Source organism: Lutra lutra, chromosome 4 (assembly GCF_902655055.1).
Source record: "Lutra lutra chromosome 4, mLutLut1.2, whole genome shotgun sequence".
Lineage (NCBI taxonomy): Eukaryota > Metazoa > Chordata > Mammalia > Carnivora > Mustelidae > Lutra > Lutra lutra.
The window spans coordinates 57,885,512-57,907,889 of NC_062281.1; the positions used below are offsets into that span (position 1 = coordinate 57,885,512).

Genomic DNA, 22,378 nt, shown 5'->3' on the forward strand with positions numbered 1-22,378 from the left:
TCTGATTGGGCTGTAGGTGAGGGAGGAGAACTGGTTTATGCTATTGACGTGAACTCATTAAACGTGCTCTCTAGTTTTCTAGGGGAAAACAACATTTAAATGAAAAAGTGTTCGTGAGAACACGTAGGGGAAGGTGAACTTAACTTTAAAGAATTTTTAGAGAGAGATGTTCTGACTTTATACTGGAGGAATCTTTTCACTTGCAAAATGTATTTCAGTTGCCCATTATGAACACAAAGGGCTTTTCATAATGGGTTTTTTTTTTTTTTTTGGTCCTATATATCATATTATTATTATTCCAATTGTAGAAATCTGAAAATTGGGATCATGCCAGGAATAAATGAGGTGAGTTGTGGAAACACGGGTAAATGTCCTCTTAAATTATCTGAACTCAATGCAGCTCAGAGAGCACTGCTGCCATTTTTTTTTTTTTAATACACCCGCAAACACACAGAGCACAGGGACTAGTAAATGTGTTGACATGGGGAGTACAAAGTCCAATCAACTCATTAATTACCCCAAAATAAGTCCACCAACTAGGTTGTTTGATTTGGGGGAAAAATAATATCTGGCTTTTTATCTTCTACTTTGTAACAAACTGACCAAGTAGGTGAAACCTCACAGTGTGTAAATGCAGATGTGAGAAATTATCCTGCAGGAGTTGCTGGCTCTTTAAGATGTTACTTTATGTATGTATCCAAATATAGTATATATGTATCCAAATATAGTATATGTATATTACCTGTATATTATATATGTCATTTTTTATTTACTTTTGCTTTTAACTTATTTGTGTAAATAAGAGATCTGATCAGATCTAATTAGAGAGGTTCCAGAGATACATTCATTACATAAAAGATGGGAGTAACAAATGTAATGCACTAGGATAAACAAGATTTTGAGAAGGAGTAGACCATTTACCTGAGGTTGCTCTCAATTGTTGCTCCGTAAGGTCATCCTCGCAGGTCCTGGCTCCCAAAGAGGCAGTTTCTGCAGAGGACATTAGAGTGAAAAGGTAATGAGCACAGCATGTCCAGCTCTGCAGTCACAGTATCACAACCCCAAATCTGACTTTCGAAGAAACAAGCACCAGGTGGAGCCCAGGTGAGACAACACTCTGTACATCCCAGGGAACTGAGGTTACCAGAATGAGTCTAAGCTTAGATCACATTCTCAATCGGCAGCACACAACAAATACAACAATACAGACAAAACATGGAAGCAGGAAGACTCATTGGTTTTTATGTCTTGGATATTTGACCAGACCTGCATGATAGGAGTATGTGTTATAATGACAATGGCACAGTGCAAAAACCATGAGCACATGTCTGCTTCTCTGTCAGGAGAGCAAAAAAGAAAGAAAGAAACAACAACAAAAAACTTCAATATCTCATAGCTGATCTGAGAGACCAAAGGAAAAAACAAACAAAACAAACAAAAAACAAAAACAAACCCAAGGACCGGAGGAAACCTGGAGAATATGTCCAGGTTGTCAATAAGTTCACATCTTTATTCTCGTCTTTTATTTGAGCTCCAGAGCAGAAGTGCCAACAATGTCTTGGTTTGCTAAACTCAACTCCATGCACAAATCATTATTTTTATCTACCTCCATTCTTCCTTTGTGTTCTCTGTTGTATGGGAATTTATAAGAAAATGACTGGACCTCAGAAATCACCCTCAACATCTCCTAATCTTTCTCCACATTGAGTCATCCCATGCTGTTGATTTTATGGGAATGTCTCTTGTCGTGTGTGTTTCTCTATTTCTCTGTCATCTTCTCTTTACTGACAATTTCAGTGGCCCCCACAAAAATCATCCTGCCCTGCATTCCTTGTTTCACCAGACCAATCTCTCATAAAACCGCAAGACCTTTTTTTCCAGAAGACGGAATTGCCTAAGCACCACTCATAGCTCCCTCCGTCTCTAGGTAAGGGAACTTAGGTATGTAATTTAAACTTGCTAAGCTTCAATTCCCTCTTCAGTGATATGCAGATATACCTGTATACATAATTGACAATTATAAGAGAAAAAATACAAATAAAGGTGCAATGTGATCTAGTCTTCAAAGTGAGAAAAGGCTGGATTGTAGTGAGAGGCTGAAAAGATCATCACACGATTCTTACACACGGAGACCCATGTTTATCTAATATTTCTGGGCACCAGCATCTCTAGTTGATTCTAAGGCTTTAATTAAACAAATAATTAACCTTGAAAATAGAAGTGCACACCAAGGCACTATTATTGCATTTACTGATTGTTTTTCCTGCTATGTACAACACCTCTGGCCTCTGGTGGTAATCTACTTAAAAAGAATCATAATAAATCCTCAGTGTCTTCACTCCAACAACAACAAAAAAACATCAGGGTTATTTGTTTTGTTTTGTTTTTAATAAACAAAACTTGAATTAATCTTGAAAGGAAGAATTCATCCTTAATTCTTACTTATAAATCCAAATAACTTCTAAATTGATCACAGTATTGATATCCATCCAATAGGTCATTCAAGAAACCTTTCCTCCTCTTGGCAACCTCTTGGATCTTTATGCCTTGACCAGCACTGTTCCTTTTACTTTGTGAATGTCTTTTTGTCTGTCTCCTGTGAAACTCTTATTCTTCCTTCAAAGCCTGAAGCAAGTGCTGCCTCCTCTGTGTTCCCACAACAATTAGCTTATAAACATGTTATAAGCTATTTATTTATATACATGTTATACATAACATATATATATATAATGTTATGAGCTATATATTTATATATATTTATAACATTATCAATATATATATCCTAAGTGTATTATGATACCTTTTTATATGGTCCATGCATATTTCCCCAATAAATTGTGAGTTCCTCGAGAACTTTCACCTTCACAGATTCTCAACTAAGGACAAAGTGAGGCATAGCAAAGTCACCAGGATGCCTCTATTCAAACACGAATCTATGCTCTATATACTGAGGCAGATGAATCTCAAGATGAGAATTTTATAAAAGCTTCCCAGAGCCTCAAGCCTCTAAATTCAAAGCCCTTTCAATTATACCAAGCACAGATACTAATTCTGTTACATATACAGATCTTCCTCTACTTAAAATGGGGTTAAGTCCCTATGAATGCATCGTTAAGTCGAAAATACCTCAAGTTGAAAATGCTTTTAATACACATAACCTACTGAACATCACAGCTTAGCCGAACCTATCTTAAACGTGCTCAGAACACTTATATCAGCCTGCAGATGGGCAAAAATCATCCAACACAAGGCCTATGTTATAATGAAGTGTTGAATATCTCATGTAATTCATTGAATACTGTACTGAAAGTGAAAAACGGGATGGTTGGGTGGACACACGAGGGTTGCAAGTCTACTGGTGGTTTTCCTTTGTGAGTGCCTGGCTGATTGGGAGCTGGGGCTTGCTTCCACTGTCCAGTGGAAAGTGATGAACGAGAATCTTACCATATATGGTTAGCCCGGGAAAAGATCGAAATTCAAAAATCGAAGTATGGTTTCTATTGAATGCTTACCACTTTCAACCACCGTAAAGTTGAAAAATGTCAAATTGAACCACCGAGGCAGATTACCTGTATAAATGTGTGTGAGTGTGTATGAAACCATTTATTTCACTCTTCTCTACAAAAAAATATAATTTATCAAAGAATCCTTATCATTCCAAACACATACACGCAAACATACATTTCAATGTATCAGATACTCACTCAAACAGATATCAGGAGTATCTAAGTAAATTTGACCAAATGACTACTACTCTTTTATGATTCATGGAAATAAAAATTTAAAAGTGACAACTTATTGAGTTTGTATTTCTGCCAGTTCTCTGATGATCTATCCAAGTGAAATAGTCATGTAAGCGGGGCCTGGGTGGCTCAGTTGGTTAAATGGCTGACTCTTGATTTCGGCTCAGGTCAGGGTCCTGGGATTGAGCCCTTGACAGGCTTCTCCCTTAGGAGGAGTCTGCTTCTCTACTTCTCCCTCTCCCTATGCCCCTCTCCCCACTGCATGCTCTCTAAAATAAATAAATAAATCTTGAAAACAGTCATGTAATCCTTATGGTAAAGTTATGCAGCAAATATTAATCCTTATTTCACAAATCAGGAGACTGGAGTTTAAAGAGGTTAAGGTCACTTGCCCCAGGTTCTCAAGTTTGAAAGTGACAGAGCCTGGAGGGAACGCAGTTCAGCCTGGTATAAAGGCTGTGCATGTCTGGATGTGTCCAGCTGTAAAGCTGCAGTATCAAGGAGCCTATAAAGGGTTTCCTATCTTAGTGAAGTTCCAAAACCAATGTGAGGGGGGGTGGGGGAGAGGGGATGCAGAAGAAAGCAACTATCACTAGTCTTGTACAAATTGTGGTATTTCATAAAACATTACATTCCTTGAATATATGATGCAACTAAATAATATTTCAGTGCACACTGAAATCATTTTATTTGAGAGTGATTTAAGGAAATTTGCTAATGTCAAAACCAGAAACTGTTATTTAATCTCACAAATTAGGATACGTTCAAATTGGAAACTATTCCATTGAGAAGGACTTGTGCAAATAATTTTATAAAGGAATGTAGTTCAGAGAGCCACAGAATATTTTTATGTCCTCAACAATGCTGCTCTCTTTATACAAATGATATAAATATTTTAATAAAGGAGCTTTTAACTTAACAAATGAACTGATTAATCTATACTTTTCTGCCTGTGTAAATTAAATGTTTAAAGCCTAGTAATGATACATAGCATCTTTCAATATTTTACTTTAATAATTGCTCTATAATAACAAATTTGACTGCTGTTAACACGATCTGTCTCTTCACTGTGATTTAATTAGATTACTAATTTGTGTTCTCTAGCACCTGACCTTTCTTATTTAATACTATTTAAAAATAATACCACTGACAATTTATCTAGTATTCTACTCTATTCTGTCAATTTGGTGATGATCACACATTTGAAAATGGTACCAAATTACTCTATTTTTATTAACACAATGTGGGAGTAATCGGTCCCATTTTCTGTGGAATAGTGTATCGATCATCACTATCACCATCATCAACAACAGTTCACAGAGTATTTACTCTGTACCCGGTACTAACTGATGCACTTTTTATGTATTGGAACACCCCTAGCAAGTGGTGAGCCATGATTTGAACCCATGCATTTTTATTTCAGAGATGGGTATCTTAACCACAATGATATACTAAGCCACATTTTTAAAATCCTAAAAGTAGCTTTCCTTTTGTTTCTGCAATTATGTCTTGTGTTCATTTTTCTCATTTGGCCTGAATTCTGCTAACTACCCATTCCCCTGGCCCAACCCAAATGGTTACATCTCCAAAGACAATGTTTAAAAACTTAAATTTTTAGCCTTCCTGTTCCTTTTAGTTATGAGACAGAAGGTTCTCAAGGCTCTGTCTCCTTTCCTCACCTTGCCTCCCCAACTCATAAGCCTGTCCATTTCATTACTCCTTTTTGCCTTCCCCCTCCCTTATATGAATAATAATTCCAGTAAGTAAACTGATAACTTTTAGGCATTTCATCTTCATTAAAAAACGATCAAGTTTTCATCTGTCAAATCTTTTTTTTTTCCTGCTAATAAGAATAATATTAAAAAAAAAAAAGCCATAACCAATACAAATCTAATGATCAGGGAAAGATCTGGAATTTAAATTTTTTGAAACAGCCTAGATACCTAACCAGAGAATTCTAAATTTAAGAATGTTTGTTGTCATCTGGGAATAAGTCTAACCTAATCTGCATTTCATGATCACACAGTCATGAGCTTTCTGCATTCTTATCAGCAAAATTTGGGAAGCATTTGGTACAAGTTCAGTAAATTTTTAAAACACTGCCAAGTATAATACTAAGACAGTGTCTGCCTACAAAATTTTCACATCTCATTTCCTCCCAGTGATTTGCTAATGCATTAAGTAATAAAGTATACCATGATTTTCACAAATGTATAGCACATAAAATGAAATATATACCACTAAATAGAATAAATATTAAGCCAACTAGTCTAAAGTAATAAAGAGAAAGAAAAACATTTTCTGTAGTCCTAGGAAACAGTTTGAGTTCTCCTCTCCTTGCATCCATTAAAAAAAAAAATGAGTCCAATTCCTGGAAAAGACAAAATTCTAAAAGAACATCCACGTTTCAAAAACCCTACCTTCTCCTCATTTCTCTTTCGAAGTCCCTCCTACCTTTACCGCACCTGGGTGATTCATTGTTCTAGGAAATTTCAGGGACTCTGATAATAAGAGAAGATATTTGCAGCACTCTAATGTTAAAATAATAAGTGAATATTTGGTTGGAAACCTGTTAGGTGCTAAGCACATAACATCAATTTTCTTATTCAATCCTTGCAGTATATCTGTGCAGGAAAAAACATTGCTTTTTTGGAAAAGCTGAGATATTAAAGCTCAGAAATGTTAAGTAATTTTTTTCCCCAAGGGCAGAGAGTAGCAAAAGTAGGATCTGGACTTAGTCATACTCTCCCCTGAACACTGCTGCCTCCAGGCAGCCCCCAGGACTTCTGGGCCCAGATGTCTAAAACCTGAATTCCCTACCTCCTAAAAACAAAACAAAACAAAACAAAACAAAACAGTTCAAACTCCTTTAAAGCAAATTCATCACAACAAGATCAATATCTAGAAGAACAAATCAAGTTCAACATCTTTTATTATCTTGCTAGTTTACATTTTAATAAAGACCTCTGAACTTGCTTGTGCAACTGCAAAAGTAAAGCCTGTTTTTAGATGAAACAGGGTTGCAATTAAAAATGGTTTCAAGTGGTCTCTATCTTTTTCCTACCTGGATACAAAGAGTGCTCTTCTAAAAAGCTGAGCAACTCAGCATGCTACCAAGTGGTTTTGAGTAACTAAGCAACATCATCTTTGCTGACCTGCAGTGCTTTCTCTTAAATTATTTCTTCTAGGCAGTAACAGATTGAAGTGCATTGGATGCTCCAGTGTCAATTATCTGAACGGGGCTGTAATTTTTTATTTTATTTATTTATTTTTATTTTATTTTATTTTTGTAATTTTTTATTTTCTGGAAAAGTAAAGTTCCTTTGCCCTGCCCTGTCTGGTTTTACCCAGAAGTTATTTTTATATAGTAAGGGAGTAGGATCTCCTGGGACCTCTAGGCCAGGAAAGTGTGATCACTTCTTTCTGCTTCTTGAATCATCTATGACCTCAGTGTAATGGGACCTCAAAAGAATTTAATAAGTTCCTGATATCAATTAGTCTCAATAAATTACTCATACAACTTCTTAATGTGTCTTACTTGAAAGTGCTCTTACTGATTTTTTCTTAAATTTATTAATTTCTTTTTTTTTTTTTAATTTTTTAAGATTTTTTATTTATTTATTTGACAGAGAGAGATCACAAGTAGATGGAGAGGCAGGCAGAGAGAGAGAGGGAAGCAGGCTTCTTGCTGAGCAGAGAGCCCGATGTGGGACTCGATCCCAGGACCCTGAGATCATGACCTGAGCCGAAGGCAGCGGCTTAACCCACTGAGCCACCCAGGCGCCCCTTAAATTTATTAATTTCTAATACATTTCTCTGCATAGGATTCTGTTTCATTTCTGATTGTTTTGAATTAAGAGATCAAAATTCTATTGTTGTAACTTGGGGAAAACATTGTGCTCACATCTGTCAGTTACCCAGTCATCTGCACCTAAGTCCTTATAGGATTCATCACAATCTCCATACTGTCTGAAACGGTTTTCATTCCTTAGCATATTGTGTTGGCTTTGCTAGGTGGTTCATCGACATAGGAAACACCTCTGGTCTACATACTGATTCTCACCTTGCCCAATGATAGCCTTCGCTCCCGTGGAGCCCTGGCTGTTCATTTCAACCTGTTGCTTTGCATCACATAGCAAGTTTTTAATCTATGAAAACCTCAGCTTTCTACTTCATAGCTATCAACTTTTCTGAATAGCCTCATGCTAGGTCAAAAGTGTTTTAAAGTTATTTTTTTAAATGCAATGAAAATAAAGAAAGTATTTCCTTCACTATTTTCTTTCTTTTTTTTTTTAAGATTTTATTTGTTTATTTGACAGAGAAACAGCGAGAGGGGGAACACAAGCAGGGGGAGCAACAGAGGGAGAGGGAGAAGCAGACCCCACTGAGCAGGGAGCCTGATGTGGGCCTTGATCCCAGGACCCTGGGATCATGACCTGTGCCTAAGGCAGACACAACTGAGCCACCCAGGCACCCCTCCTTCACTCCTTTCAAAGAATCCTTACAATGTATCATTTACTCTCAGGGAAGTTGCATTTCTTTGTTTCAGACTTATTGTTTGGTTCTTGGAAGCTTCTATATCCTCTCTTATGTTCTCACCTCAAAGACTTTAGCAATTATAGTCGCCCCGCTCTAAGACTGCATTGTTTTAAAATTACTAAGACAATTACAGAGTTTAATCAATTTCACAACTTTAAAACAAAACATTTTATTTCAATCACATTCAGTGAATCATTGGGCATACTTCTTTGGAGTCATGATCCATGAAACCATAGTTCACTCTTTTTTAAAAAAATTTGTAATTAAATCAGCCAACATAAAGTTCATCATTAGTTTCAGAAAACATCATTCACTCCTGTTGTGAAGAACCAGAACGAGTAACCCTGTGTTGAAATAATGGTAATTTTTAAAAACTGAGATTCAGGGCGCCTGGGTGGCTCAGTGGGTTAAAGCCTCTGCCTTTGGCTCAGGTGATGATCCCAGGGTCCTAGGATCGAGTCCCACATCGGGACTCTCTGCTCAGCAGGGAGCCTGCTTCTCCATCTCTCTCTGCCTGCCTCTCTGCCTACTTGTGATCTCTATCTGTCAAATAAATAAATAAAATCTTAAAAAAAAAAAACAAACAAACCTGAGATTCATTCTCTTTGCTTGAGATTTCGAGCAAGCAAAGATAAAAGGTGAGCCATCAGTGACGTAAAAATTGCCCACTTCTGCTGTAGCTATCTGGGCCTCAGAAGCCTGTGCTCTTAAAACACTATTTCATTAGAAGAGTATGGATTGGATCAAGTCCCACGTTAGGCTCCCAGCTCCATGGGGAGTCTGGTTCTCCCTCTGACCTTCCACCCTCTCATGCTCTCTCTCACTCTCTTTCTCAAATAAATAAAGAAAAAAAAAATTTTTTTTTTTAAAGAAGAGTATGGACTATTCCTATGCATGTATTTGTATTAAGAAAAAAGAAAAAAAACATGGACAAAGAAACAGATACTCCTGGACTTGAATCCCAGCTCCAACACCTTCTAGCTATTGGACACAGCAAGTTACTTAGCCTCCCTGAAATTCAGGATCCTAGCTGTAAAAATGGAAGCAAAACTAACCAGATTTCAAAGTGTGATAAGGAGTAAAGAATATAAAGCATCTAGTACTGAATAAGTAAGTCAGTAGTAGTTTTCAGCAGTAGCTGTAAGTAGTAGCTGTACTCATGCACGAGTCTTCTCTGGCTTTGATCCATCCTGCTGGATACAAGTTATTCAAAGGAAAGTCTACAACAATTTGATATTATGGCTTTTTAGGTTATATTTATATGTCATATACTCTCTATCAGCTAAGTTAGTATTTTAGACTTTTGAAATATCACTATTATATGTGTAAATTTTTGGGAAGAGCAAATGTTAACAAGACTAAACATTTTTTTCCTAAGCTGTGTAATTTTAAAGTGTTTTTTTTTTAATCCCCAAGCAAATTTTACATTCTGCAATAAAAGTGGTATGTGTACCAAGTTGTAAAGACTGTTCAATTCACACTGGTTTGGCCATTTACAAAAGTTAAAGTGAAGAAGATGAACTCTAGACTGGTAGTGATATCAGAGTCAGCCCTAGGTTTCCTCTTGGAAGACAAGGACACTGTCCTTTCCAATTCCAAACCCCACCTCCACCATTGGCCTTTCATCAAGAGAAAAATTTAAGGAGAAGTCACAAACAACCTCAGATTATACAGATTTGTAAATGTAGCAGTCTCCAGAACCCTAAACATTTCCATTTATACACAAACACTGAGTTTCCTTAGTTTTCTAGATTATTCCTTACAGTACAGTCACCTAAATCATATGTCCGACCAAACACAACATCAAAGCACATAACACTTCTCTTCAAAGCAATTCATAATGAACCAGAGACAATAGTTTAGAGCTTTTACAAAGACAATGTCAAATGGGAAATGTATGGAATGGCAATTAAAACTTTAGCTTCCATCTGTGTACATTTTAAACAACTCTGTTAACATATTGGAGCCAGTCTTCTCATCTGTATGGGGGGACAAAATGATCTCTGCTGCTTGCCACGGCAAGTCAATGTAAGGATGAAATGTTAGTTGTTATCAACACTTCCAGTTGACCATGCAAAGTAAGGAAATATAGACTTGGTATCTTACTCTTTAAATATTTAATGTCTTAAGTATGCTGACATGGAATGTACCACTACTACTTATAATAAACTCCTCTATACAGTTATATATAGGGGGGAAATTATTGCTTCTCATGTGCAGGCTTATTTATTTTGTGAATTATATATGGCTATAAAAGAAAATCCTCAGATGACTAGATCGATTCTTTTTTATCAACACTATAATTGTTGAAATAAATTTACCATTAACCTAAGATGCAGAAAAGTTTCCTAAATTATATGTAAATAATCCTTGGATTTTCACTATTTGGAGTTTTTTACATTTCACCACATTAGGAATGATCAAATTTATATGGTCATATACCCCAAATTATACTTAGGAGAATTCACCTAGGCAATGATGGATACAAACACAAGTAAAATAAATCTGGAAAGGGAAAGTTAGTGAAAGTATGCATAGTCCCAGAAAAGGAAGATTAGAAAGTCCAGGTTGAAGCCAAGAGTGAAAAATGTACTATTGGAACCTGTTATGAATTTTCAAGACAATACTTATGCATACCCATGAAATGTTTATTTAATAAATCATTCATTAATGAGCAAACAGATTGATGAGATTTGGCACATTGCTTTCTTTGGACTATATTAGCAGTAGAAAAAATGGTTTCTGAGAGATGGCCAATTTTTTTTTCCTCCTTTGCCTGAATGCAAAATATTGGCAAAGGGTCCCTTGATCTTGGCAAAGTGAGTTTTAAGCAGGGGGTGCCATGATTATATTTGCATCTTTGGGATGCTGTGTGGAAGACGGAATGGTGGAGGAAAAGTTTTGATACTAATAAAAAAAAGGTTACTGGAACATTCACTGTACCTCAATCCATTACTGTCTAGAAAAAGTCATGGATAAAAGAAGAACAGTGATTCCATTGGAGAGAAAAACGAAAGTTCAAAAGTCCAAGATTGGGATGAAAGAAATACAATGAGCTCAATTTTGGACATGAAATGGAGTGGAGCTGTTTGGAAAACATTTAAGTTTATAAAACTAGATCTTAAAAGAGAGGTCTGGGTTCAAAATACTTGGAAGCTAATACCTGTGAGTAAATCTCAGGAGGTATGCATAGAGTATAGAAGATAAGTTCTAAGGAGAGAACTCTAAGGAAAATTAAAAAGAGGCATTGAAGATCACTGAAACATGATACAAAATAATGACAGGGAAAAAGAGGTAAACAAAGGACCATGGGGTGACTGGTAAAACAGTGGCCAAAGGACAAGAACTCTTCCAGAAATATGAGGCACAAGTATACAGAGAAGTCAAGTAAAATAACGTATTGGTGACATTAGGAGAGATAGGTAACGACTCAACCCAAGAGTTAGTCATGGAACAGATACATATTTCAAAGGAGGAGCAGATAGGACTTGCCAGTGGGTTTGATGAGGCAAGTGAGAGAACAGGAAGAGTAAAAGATGACTATGATGGTTTTTTGCCCAAGAAATGAGGAGAATGCAGATGTAATTTATTGAGATGAGGGAGAATACAGATGGAAAAAGTAAGGAGGGAGAGAACGCTTGGTATCTGTAGTTTTGAACACGTTTACTTTGAGATGTGCTGGTTACACATCCAAGTAAAGGGGTAGAGTAAGCAGATGTGGGGTGGAGGAAGGGAGGGGAAAAGAAAGGGAGAGGTCAATGTATAGATGGTAGAGTAAGTCCTTGAGATGAGATTGAATAAGATCACCTAGAGAACGAGAGTCCCCGATTGAACCTGGGCTACACTCCTACACAGGGACATATCAAAGCAGGGGACCCCATGAGCAGTCTTTTCCAGCAGGGAGAAGTATTTTATCATTGAAGTTATTTAGAATTGTCCATGCATGGCAAAAATAATAAAGCAGGTAAATTTCCTTCAGTTTTATTGTTTTTAAATTTGCAACAGGGCTTGCTCTCTTTGTTGCCTACACCGGGTGGAGGCGCGCCCACTGTTCCCTTCTAAATTAAGGAGAGAGCAGTGAAGAAGACCAAGCAAGAAGAGTCAACAAGGTAGGAGATCAAGACAGAATAGAGTGTGAAAACCTGGTGAAAGAGACATTTCAAGAAGGGAGAGGTCATCTTATTAAAAGCTGCTGGTTGGTCTAGCCCGAGGAGCACTAGAAACTCCCAGTAGATATGCCAAAGAATGGGTCCTCAGAGGCCTTGACCTTTTGTGGAGTGGTAAGGACGAGACCCCCCTGAATGTGGTGTAAGAGAGAATGAAGGTGAAGAACACGGGGATGTCAAGTGCAGACAATTCTCTGAGGAGTTTTGCTGTGAAAATCAGAGAAATGGGCAGTACATAGAGGCAGGCAGCATGCAGTAAGCTTCTCATCATCAGAATGATGGAGAGAAATGCTGGTGTGATGACGTGAATGAGCCAGTGATGAGGAAAACATGACTTAGGGCTGAAGAGAGCGAGGCAGGCAGGTGTCCTAGGATGGACTTGGGTGTGGGTTTCTGAAGAGCAGCAAGAATGGGGATGGAAGTCAAGGGTCACAGAAGTCACTGAAGTTAGGCTAGGACTTCCCAACCTCTCAGAGGGTGGAAACGAATTGCATCGTGAAGAGAATCCAGGGATGAAAGCTAGGGGGTGGGAAGGACAAGAAGGCACCAAAGTAACTGGATGTGATCAAACAGGGACTCGGAAAGAGGGTCAGACAGCAGAACCCTATTGCCATCTTTGTGATACACAGTGACAGAAACCATTTATGTTGAGGGAGGATTTGCCTAGCAATCCTGTCTAGCTGTGAGCCAAGAACTGTTTTCCCCTTGTAGATATTATGGGCACCACAGAAGCAATAAAACTGTGTCAACAAAAATGAAAGCCTTACAGAACTTAAATAGCTCCTTATTAAACTCTTTAATTAAGTGTTATGGTAATACAATCACATTGTATTTTTCATAATCTTCCTAAGTTTGATCAAAAAAACTCACATGCAATGCACACAGCACTTGCATTTTGGGATTTGGGGTACCAGGTGAGGAAAGGTCTCAAAAATGTGTGGTGATTTGGTCCAATAAATTTGCTCTCCTGACAAACTCGAGGAAGTAACTCATGATCATCACTGATGTAAAAGATGACAAGATAAGATGAAATTTCACACTGCCATAAACATCCGATGATTCAAACAAAGAAAACTGCAAAAAATTAAACCTATCACTATTCTAAAATACATGATAATAATAAAGAGAGAAAATCGTACTTTCAAATGAATGGGGATAACTCACAAATGATGATCAGAATTCGAATTCAAAGAAATACAAAATAAATAAAAAGCCAGAAATATGGTCACCTTAAGAAAATAAAAAAAGTATGTTGAGGAGGAGGGAGAGGAAGCTGATGGTAAAGAAAATGAACAATAAGTAATTTTTTCTCTTTTTATCTCATTTCTATATACTATACATAAAAACATCTCTAATGCGGTAAATAATTTGAGCCAAATGCAGAATTCTCTTTTGAGGACTTTAAACAATTGATATTATTAAGGATGTAGCAGAAACAGAAAAGTATGTTCAATTCAACACAGCAAGTAATATGAGAATAAATTACATCTTTTATATGGCTAATACTTTTTTCCTGTCCCATATATTATGTATATCTTTTTACACTGGTTCTCTCACACCTGTCCTCAGGAGATATCAGCTAATGTATCCCCCCGAATACTCTAGAACTTTATTTCCAGAGTGAAGAAAACTGCCCACTAGTTTATAGTTTGTTTACAATGATTGGAAATATGCAGAGCTGTGTCTGCTTTCTTCAGCTACACTACGAAATGCTGAGAAGTGTATGTGTGTGTGTGCATATATATATGTATGTATATGTATGTATGTATATATGTATACACACACACACATATGAAAGGGGGCATATCCAAATGGAATCAATGTTCCAATTTTGCACCCCATCTCCTCTGTTTTATCTCTGAAAGGGTTGCAAGGTATTTAGGGACTGGTGTGAGGGCACATTGTTTTCCTTTCTCTTGTCAAATACCTGGAAGCCATCCTGTCTTGCTACGTCTTGTGTTTATTCATGTATTCAACGAGCTTTTACTGAATACTGACTATGAGCAGGGCAACTCTGATAGTCACATTACTGGAGGTACAAAAAACAGTATTTCAGTTTAATCAATCCTTTTCACTTAGAAAGACACAAAAATATCCTGGACTTGCACTGTTCCACATGCCATAAAATATTTCCTCTATACTTACTCAGCATAAATGATATTAACAGACTAACTTAAATATAAGCTCTAAATGCTATAAATGAAACAGAGTCCCTAACATCATTTTATTAAAACTACAAAGGCCTCTTAAAAATCTTGATGAAAAACGACTACCTTTTTCCTAGTTCAAAAAAACCTACAAAACTTTATGAACACATTACTTCTTCTCCTCCACCACTAGTTTTTTAAAGGATATGTTTGGAAGGGGAAAAAAAGGTGTGCCCCTGCTTCTCACTTTTCCCCTGCGCCCTTAGCCTGAGAAATTTCCAACAGTTGCCAAGCTTGGGAGCCTTGACTCCTTCATTGCTTATATTGAGTTGGTAAGTTTGCACCATGAATTTATTGTTAACACTCTTTCCTGCTTACTGAGAGTTACCTCAATGATAGTCCCTGACTTCCTCTTTCCTCTACCAGTCCCCCACAGCAGTGGTCCCGGAATGCGCTTTCTGCGCACAGGTCCTCCCAACGCTATATCCCTTGTACATATGGCTGCCAGATCACGCTTTCTACTGCACCTTTTCAGTAGTGTCATTCTCACACTCGAAGGTTCGTTTCCTTCTTATTTTCTGCCTCTTCAAATCTGAACTTCTTTGCTCAGCTTTCAAAGGCTTTCAGAGTCTCAACCACCCAGTTAATTGCTTTCGCTTCCTCTTAAATGGTCATTATTATTAGGCTTTCAGTTTAGTTTCTTGCTTCTCAACACAACCATATCAACTTCCTTTCACCCCTAAGTCCGAATCATATTATTTCCTCTCTCAAACCTAAGGAGCATGCCTAAATAAATGAATAGATGCAGAGACAAACAAATAAAACCTTATTTTTTATTTCCAATCCTACTCATTCTTCATGTCCTAATACCTCCATTAACCCTACAGATCCAAGGCTCCTCTGAACAGCACTGAATTTGATGAAGTTCCTTAAAATACCATAATTTACCTGACTTACTGAGTCCAGTACATTGATTCTGTCTCCTAGCCAGCTTCTAAACTCCTTGAGGGCAGATTTTTCTGTCTCCCACTAGCCCAGGCCAAATGCTACCCCCGGAGCTGTTGCCCAGTGGATTCCTCTCAAGCGGCTTCTATAATCAATAATGGCAACCAAGGAGAAGAATCCTCCAGGTAACAAAACAGAGTCTTTTCCTCCACTTCATTCTGATTCTGACTGCAATTAATTCATCAGGTATTTGCCACATCTGCTATTAAATACAAGTATTTGGTATTCTCTCTCAAAGGTAAAAGACTTTAAAATCCTATTGCAACAGGCTAAAGAGGCAGAAAACTCCTTTGAGGTATCTGCTGGCTCTGTGAGCAATCTACCTCGCTTTCTTCCTCACACACAACTGTTATACATGGTAGAAACCAGTTCACCTCCATTGTTTTCCTTCCGCTAGTCCCTTTTTGTGACTGTTTCATGAATATATAATTCCTGTGCATTTAATTCTTTGAAGTCCGAGTACATTCTTGTTTGAAACAAAAGCTCTAGAGGGTGAAATAAGAGTATACAATTATTGCAAAAATGGCAATAATATCACCTCCCCACACTTCCCTTGAGATCTGTGGTCAAGGAGATCTGGCTGAGGGCTGAGACAAACGTCAACCTGACTTTTTAAATTTTATGAACGAGGATCACTTGGACAAGAAAATATCTTCAAAGGGTCAATATCATTTCTGTAAATGGGAAGAAGACTTTGAAAAGACTGCTTTGAATAACGTTTACAAAAAAAAAAAGTATGAGCAAATATCAATAGTATTTTCTTGATTTCTCTCTTTCTCCCTTATAAGGACTTTTTTAAAAGTGAGGAAATTACAGTTAAAAATTATTTTATAGCCCTTAAAATGAAAACATTTGCCTATTAAGCTCTAACGACCTACAATATTCTATCTGTAAAGCATCATTTGGCCCCCTGCTATTTCACTTAACTTTAGCTGAACCTTTTTTTATTGCTTCCTAATCTACCCTAATTTGCCTAAGCCCCTTATTTGCCATTTCTCAAACTGTTTGTTTACATCTCACTGAAAATGTGTAACAATAACAAAGTGCTTTAAGGACTAGAAATAATGATAGATTTAGACACATAATTTTACTTCACAGCATAAAAGACATTCAAATTCCCGGAGAGCCCACTGGGTGACAAGGGCCATACTTGGCTAGGAGACACTAAGCTGAAAACAGCCTCCTGGTGCCTTCAAGGAGCTTAAGTCTGGAGGAGACAAACTAGAAACAACCAGCACTATTTAGAAAGTGATATGTTGGTACTAGGAGCCAAGTATTCTTGACACAAAGGAATACAAAACAATTAATTCCATGAGGGAGCAAAGCATCAATGCAATGGGTATTTTGTTCTATGTCATGTCATTTACATTACTTTTTCTGTTTTGGAGAAATATTTTATAACAAATGATAAGACAAGGACAATGATCAGCTTTTAAAACCTTTCGTGATTCAACCTATGTAAATAGCAGAATATGACAAAGATATCTAGAGTGATGCTGCATTGGGAATCAGAAGCTTGCGTTGTACTATGGATTAGAGGTGTAACCCTGCACAGGTCATGAAACTGGTGAGTGCATTATTTCTCCAGCTGTAAAATGAGGGGCTGGACCCATGAGCTGTCATTATCCTTCTGGCTTTCCCGTTACCTGAACATCTACAATGCTCTTGGGGGCGGGGTGTCAACTCACAAGTATTGGCTATAAAGGCTGAGGACAAGACCTTAGAAGACTGAGCAATATTTCATGTTTACCTCAAATCTGTTACGTGTACATTTGTATTTACAACCCTCTCTTCACATTCCTTTCACATCATTAGCCCGTTGGTCCACTGTATTTGCAGAACCCTTAGCACTTTTCAAAGTACATTCACATTCGTTATCTGAAGTGCTCTAACTCCTCATGCTAACCAAATGTGGAAGAATCTCCCCTGGCTCTGTTGCTAAGACCTTATCAACTTTCTTATTCACTCTCATTTTATGTTACTCCACTTTATGCTTAACTCCATGCTTTTCCTCCTTCCTTTCTTCTCAGAGGAGCCAAATACATCATTTTCTAGCCCTTCTCTACTTACCCATTTGTCGAAATCACTGAAGTGGCTTTGTTTCCACTGAGTACTTACAGCCTCAAGGAGCAGAAGCACAAAGGTGACTCTGTCTACTACTTCTGTCAATTTGATTTAGGGAAACTCCCGTTTCCTAAGATGCTTTCTTCAAAAATACGATGTCCCTGGAAGGTCTTAAGTTGGCAGCGTGTACTGGGGAAAAGGAAGTCTGTCTATGTAGCCAGGACGCCCAGGAGGCACCCATCCTACTGAGTGAATGTATGGTCAGATTGGTGGGGTAGATTTTCAGGGAGGGCAACAAACACAGCAGTGCCAGGGAAAGTGACTCCATCTTTAGAAATGTAATACATGTAATATTAAAGCATATTTTTAAGCATATTTTCAACTCAAACTATGTGTCCCTAGTTTTCTTTCAAGGGTCTTAGAGAACAGTATTCTTGCTGAGGAATATTAATCTTCTAGCGGAAGCTACAGACCTCTTTCCTATAAAAACGCACATCAGGATAATTTTGCAGGCAATTACAAGGGAACATGGACTCTCTAGGCCCAGGGATCCCAGGTTATTAAGCCAGGCAGAAATAACCTAGATAAGCACTTTTGTGGGTGTTACATAACTCCGAGAACAGTCCTCTACATTCTTGTTTATCTCATTAATGTAAAACTTTTTCATTTGCCAGAAGAACAAGGGTTAAGTCATCTAATTGGAACAGTCACAACTTTGTAGTTTCTTTCTTTTTGTTTGTTTGTTTCTAGTAATTATCCAAGGCAGTATTATAGAATAATAGAAGTAATGAACAACTGTAAATTCTCAACCAAAATTTTCTGAAAGAATAGAAACACAAGTAGAAATGGAACCCCAGATGAGCTGAATTTGGTCTGTAGCATACTCAACATTCAGTGGACACTGACTTATGCCACCTATTTCCCAATGATTTCCTCAATTTATTTGACTAGGATCAAAAAAAAAAAAGAAAGAGAGAAAAATGAACAGTTAATGCCAAACCACATGGATGTGTTTACGTAAAAACAAATCAGCTGATCGTTGGGTAAAAAACAAAACAGAACTCCTCTTCAAAAGAAAAATTGACTGGATTTTTCCAAATATAAAATCTACGAGGAATTAGCTGAATTTTTAAACTGAAATAATCAAATGTTTTAGAATCATGTGCTTACATACTGGCAAGAAACGTTACTCCAGTAGCCGAGAAGTGCTAATGGGCCTCTCCAAACACTTAACTGAATCCTTATGTAGAATAGATTTTATTAAATATAGCAGGAATAGCAATAACTACCAAATGTCACCAAGAGCATGTAGATTACCAGGAGAACATCCAGGGTTTCTGTATTATCGCTAATCTTGAAACTACGAATTTTAGACAAATAACATTTTCAAGAAGGCAGTAAAATGACAGTATGCAAAGCAGCTTCATAAAATTTAATACATATTCTACAAAAAGTGGGAAAATTTTTGATTTGAAAAACAAACCCATAAAGAAGGAAATATTAAAAAATTCAACTTGGTTTGTAAATAAAGTTGATTTCCAGACATCCTTTTTAATTCTCCAGTTCATCCACAAATTTTATCACTGAATACCTAAGAGAAGTCTGAAAACACTGAAGGATGTTGATATTTCTGGCTTACCAAAATTTGTAAGGTTTCCTTTCTTTTCTTTTCTTTAATAAACTTGTAAATATTCTCAATCAAAACAAAAATTTCATCATGAGACATTACTAAGGGGGCAAAAAAGTGCTTTAGAAAAGTTTGGTAAAATCAAGAATGACAATAGATTATGAACTTATAGTAGTCATTTCAAATCATCTTAAGATGGTCCAGAAGCAAACCAGCGTTCTTTTCCCTTTCTTCCCCCCATGAATCCGGAAATCAAGATTTTTCTTAAAAACACTGAACACCGTATTTAAAAAAAAAAAAAAAAAAAAAAAAAAAAAAAAAAAAAACCCTATCAGGAGACTTATTTTTAGAAATTTTTCTTTTATCTGTATATGATACCAATGCTGTTAAAGATTCTGAGATAAGCCAAAGGGCAGTTTAAAAATGGAAACTTTTAAACATCATTAGAGTACATAAACCTCACTCACAGGCACCATCTTTGCCTTAAATGTTTATACTAATATTTGCCATTTGCAAATACATCAGTAAAGCCTAGTTGGTTCTTGGGGAAATTAATCAGATTGAATTCCATCAAATAATAATAATAATAAAGCAAAACACATTATGCTTGCAGTTGTAAACTATACAATATGTTAGACAGAAAAACACATTAGTTCAAAGAGTGCATACCACTGGTTTCATTCATTCCCTATAGTCCATATGGAGCCTAAACCTACAACTTTTCCCTTTCTTTAGCTCATTCAAGTTAAAAGAAGGACATAATGCTTAAAATAGTTTTTGAAGGCACACATGAAATAAGTATTTGTGACTATTTTACCTAATAAGGACAAGAAGCTAAAATACCAACATTCCTTTCTTCCAAAGTCTACTGTGTTTCTTACATTTGACTTAACAATCACCTAAATTTTACTTACTGTCTGAGGAATTAAACACCTAAGTATATCAAATACTCCTAGACTGAAATCCAACAAAGAAAACGAATGCCTGTTCTCTATTAGACAATGTGAACCTAACTCAGGGTTCCCACCAAGGTTCACAGTGCACGAGTAGGCCATTATAAGCTAAAAAGCTTCACGAGTTTCGGTCAGGTATCCCAACCTGAAATTCCAGGCCTGTGTCATTCCCTGAACATCTACAACACAATCTAACATTCTTAATACACGAGATAAGTGAACACATTTAGTTAATTAGATTCTAAGGCATATTTACACATACAGCAAATAAATGGAAAAGTTTTATACCAAAAAGCAACATGCAAACAAGCAACAGACTTTTTTTTTTTTAACTTTAGAAGCTGATGCTTTGACATTGTTTACTTCATGCAATTTTAAATATGATTCTGTTAATATTTGCCTCAATTAAATATAAGCTCGGGCTAAAAATAATCAACCCATAAAATAAAGCCTTGCCGTTACTTTAAAGTAATTGAGACATGCGTGTTCTCAACATTAACTGTTTTTTCCCCCTTTGTTCTTATACTCTACAGAGGTTCCAAAATACAATATGCACTGATGCATATCTATGACACATACACATAAGCTAATGCAGAAAAGCATCTGATTCTATGTTTACCCAGGGTCATCTGTTATGGTTTCTTTCCTGCCAAACCACTTCTGGTGTTTCCAGCGGGGCAATGACAGCATACACCTTCTTGTTATTATTTATGTTCCGAAGGCCAAACCAAATGTCTGGGTGGGTCTCCAAAGACATAAAATCGGTAGGTTTTTTTCCATCCACAGGACCCAATTACATTTAAATAAACCAACTCCTAGTGAAAGATTGGCTCCAACAGAAAATACCATGCAACCACAGACACTGAAATTAAATCAGAGTCGTAAGTTTAGAAGCCACCAACATATTGTTAAAAATAGTCTTTAGTACATCTTTGTGTATGCGTCCACAGGCAAATAATGCACATTAGTAATGAAAAGAGATTGTTCCATTTCCTTCTATGAGATGCATCCTTTGCTAAAACTTCCTAATCCATGAAAGTTTTCAGTCTCAGGCTAAAAGCATAAAAAAAAACAAAAAACAAAAAACAAAACAAAAACAAAACCAGCAGCTGCTCTAAGAACTCCTCTCCTCAAAGAGGCAGAGCTGCTCTCATGAGCTGCTGGGGCTTTAAATGGATGAATCCTTTTGGCTGATCCCGGAGTGGCACGGACTTGACAAATGTGGGAAAGTCCTCAGCTGTGAGATGCAGGCTGAGGTTGTGGACTCTTGGTCAATTGAAAGGTTGCATTAAATGTAAATTATAGAACTGTTCCTTAGATATATACTCCTTTCACCCAGGTGAAAGGCAAGCTGGGTGTCACACTCACTTGGAGAAGGTCCGGTGGTGGCTTCCAAGCTGGGAGAGGAAGCCAGGCAGCCAGGAGCAATTATAAGCGCCATCTCTGAAGGACGGAAAGGAAGGAAGGAAACATTTTTATATATAACCATATTAAGTTTCCTTTTTAAAGTGCCTCGATGTATTTCTCTTTCCAATTTATACGAAAAAGTATTAGTTTTAAAACTACGGCAGAGCTGGCAGTAAATATTGCGCGAACAATTGTTCTTTTATTAAGTATTTATTGAAATAAATTCCTGTGCTTTCTCATTTTTCTACTTCGGTTCCAATATTTATTTACAGCTGATTATTAACATCTGCCAGCATCACGGTTTCATCCATCCAGAAGCCGAAGGGTAAAAAAGTCACACACACCCTTCTAACGTGACCTGTAGTTAGACAGAAAACAGTTTTCCCAGTCACCGCTTGGCTTCCTGTCTGTGACCTCTGAAAAGCATCGGAGGCCAGGGTTAATGGCCTTTCCAATCTCTGTGATAAGAATTCATTTTGTTCTATTACCAGCAGTTATCTGAGGAGCCTGCTGCCTCATTGCAGCAGGGTTCAATCAATGAGAGGACCTAATGAAGTAACCAGCTGTAGCTCTATTTCCCTGGCCAGCTCTATCAGACAAATAAGAGCTATCAGTCACATCTTCAGGCTGATCTCGCACACGGGCATCTTCACATGCTGAACCCGTATGCATATGAACTCATGATACCCCACTATTTCCTTGAAATCTCCCTTTTTGATAAGGCTTC

The 22,378-nt window shown here is 37.1% G+C and overlaps 1 protein-coding gene across 6 annotated transcripts in view; it reads right to left on the reverse strand.

Moving 5' to 3' along the window:
- The window catches only part of ZFHX4 (zinc finger homeobox 4), a 183,218-nt gene that overhangs the window by 31,600 nt on the left and 129,240 nt on the right, over positions 1–22,378 (reverse strand). For all 6 annotated transcript variants that reach the window (XR_007126731.1, XM_047726623.1, XM_047726624.1 and 3 more), the window contains one exon: positions 922–990. Coding sequence is in view for 5 of the 6 variants with exons in the window: in XM_047726623.1 (XP_047582579.1) it covers positions 922–990 (69 nt within the window). In the remaining variant the exon portion in view is untranslated. The remainder of the gene's footprint in view (positions 1–921; positions 991–22,378) is intronic.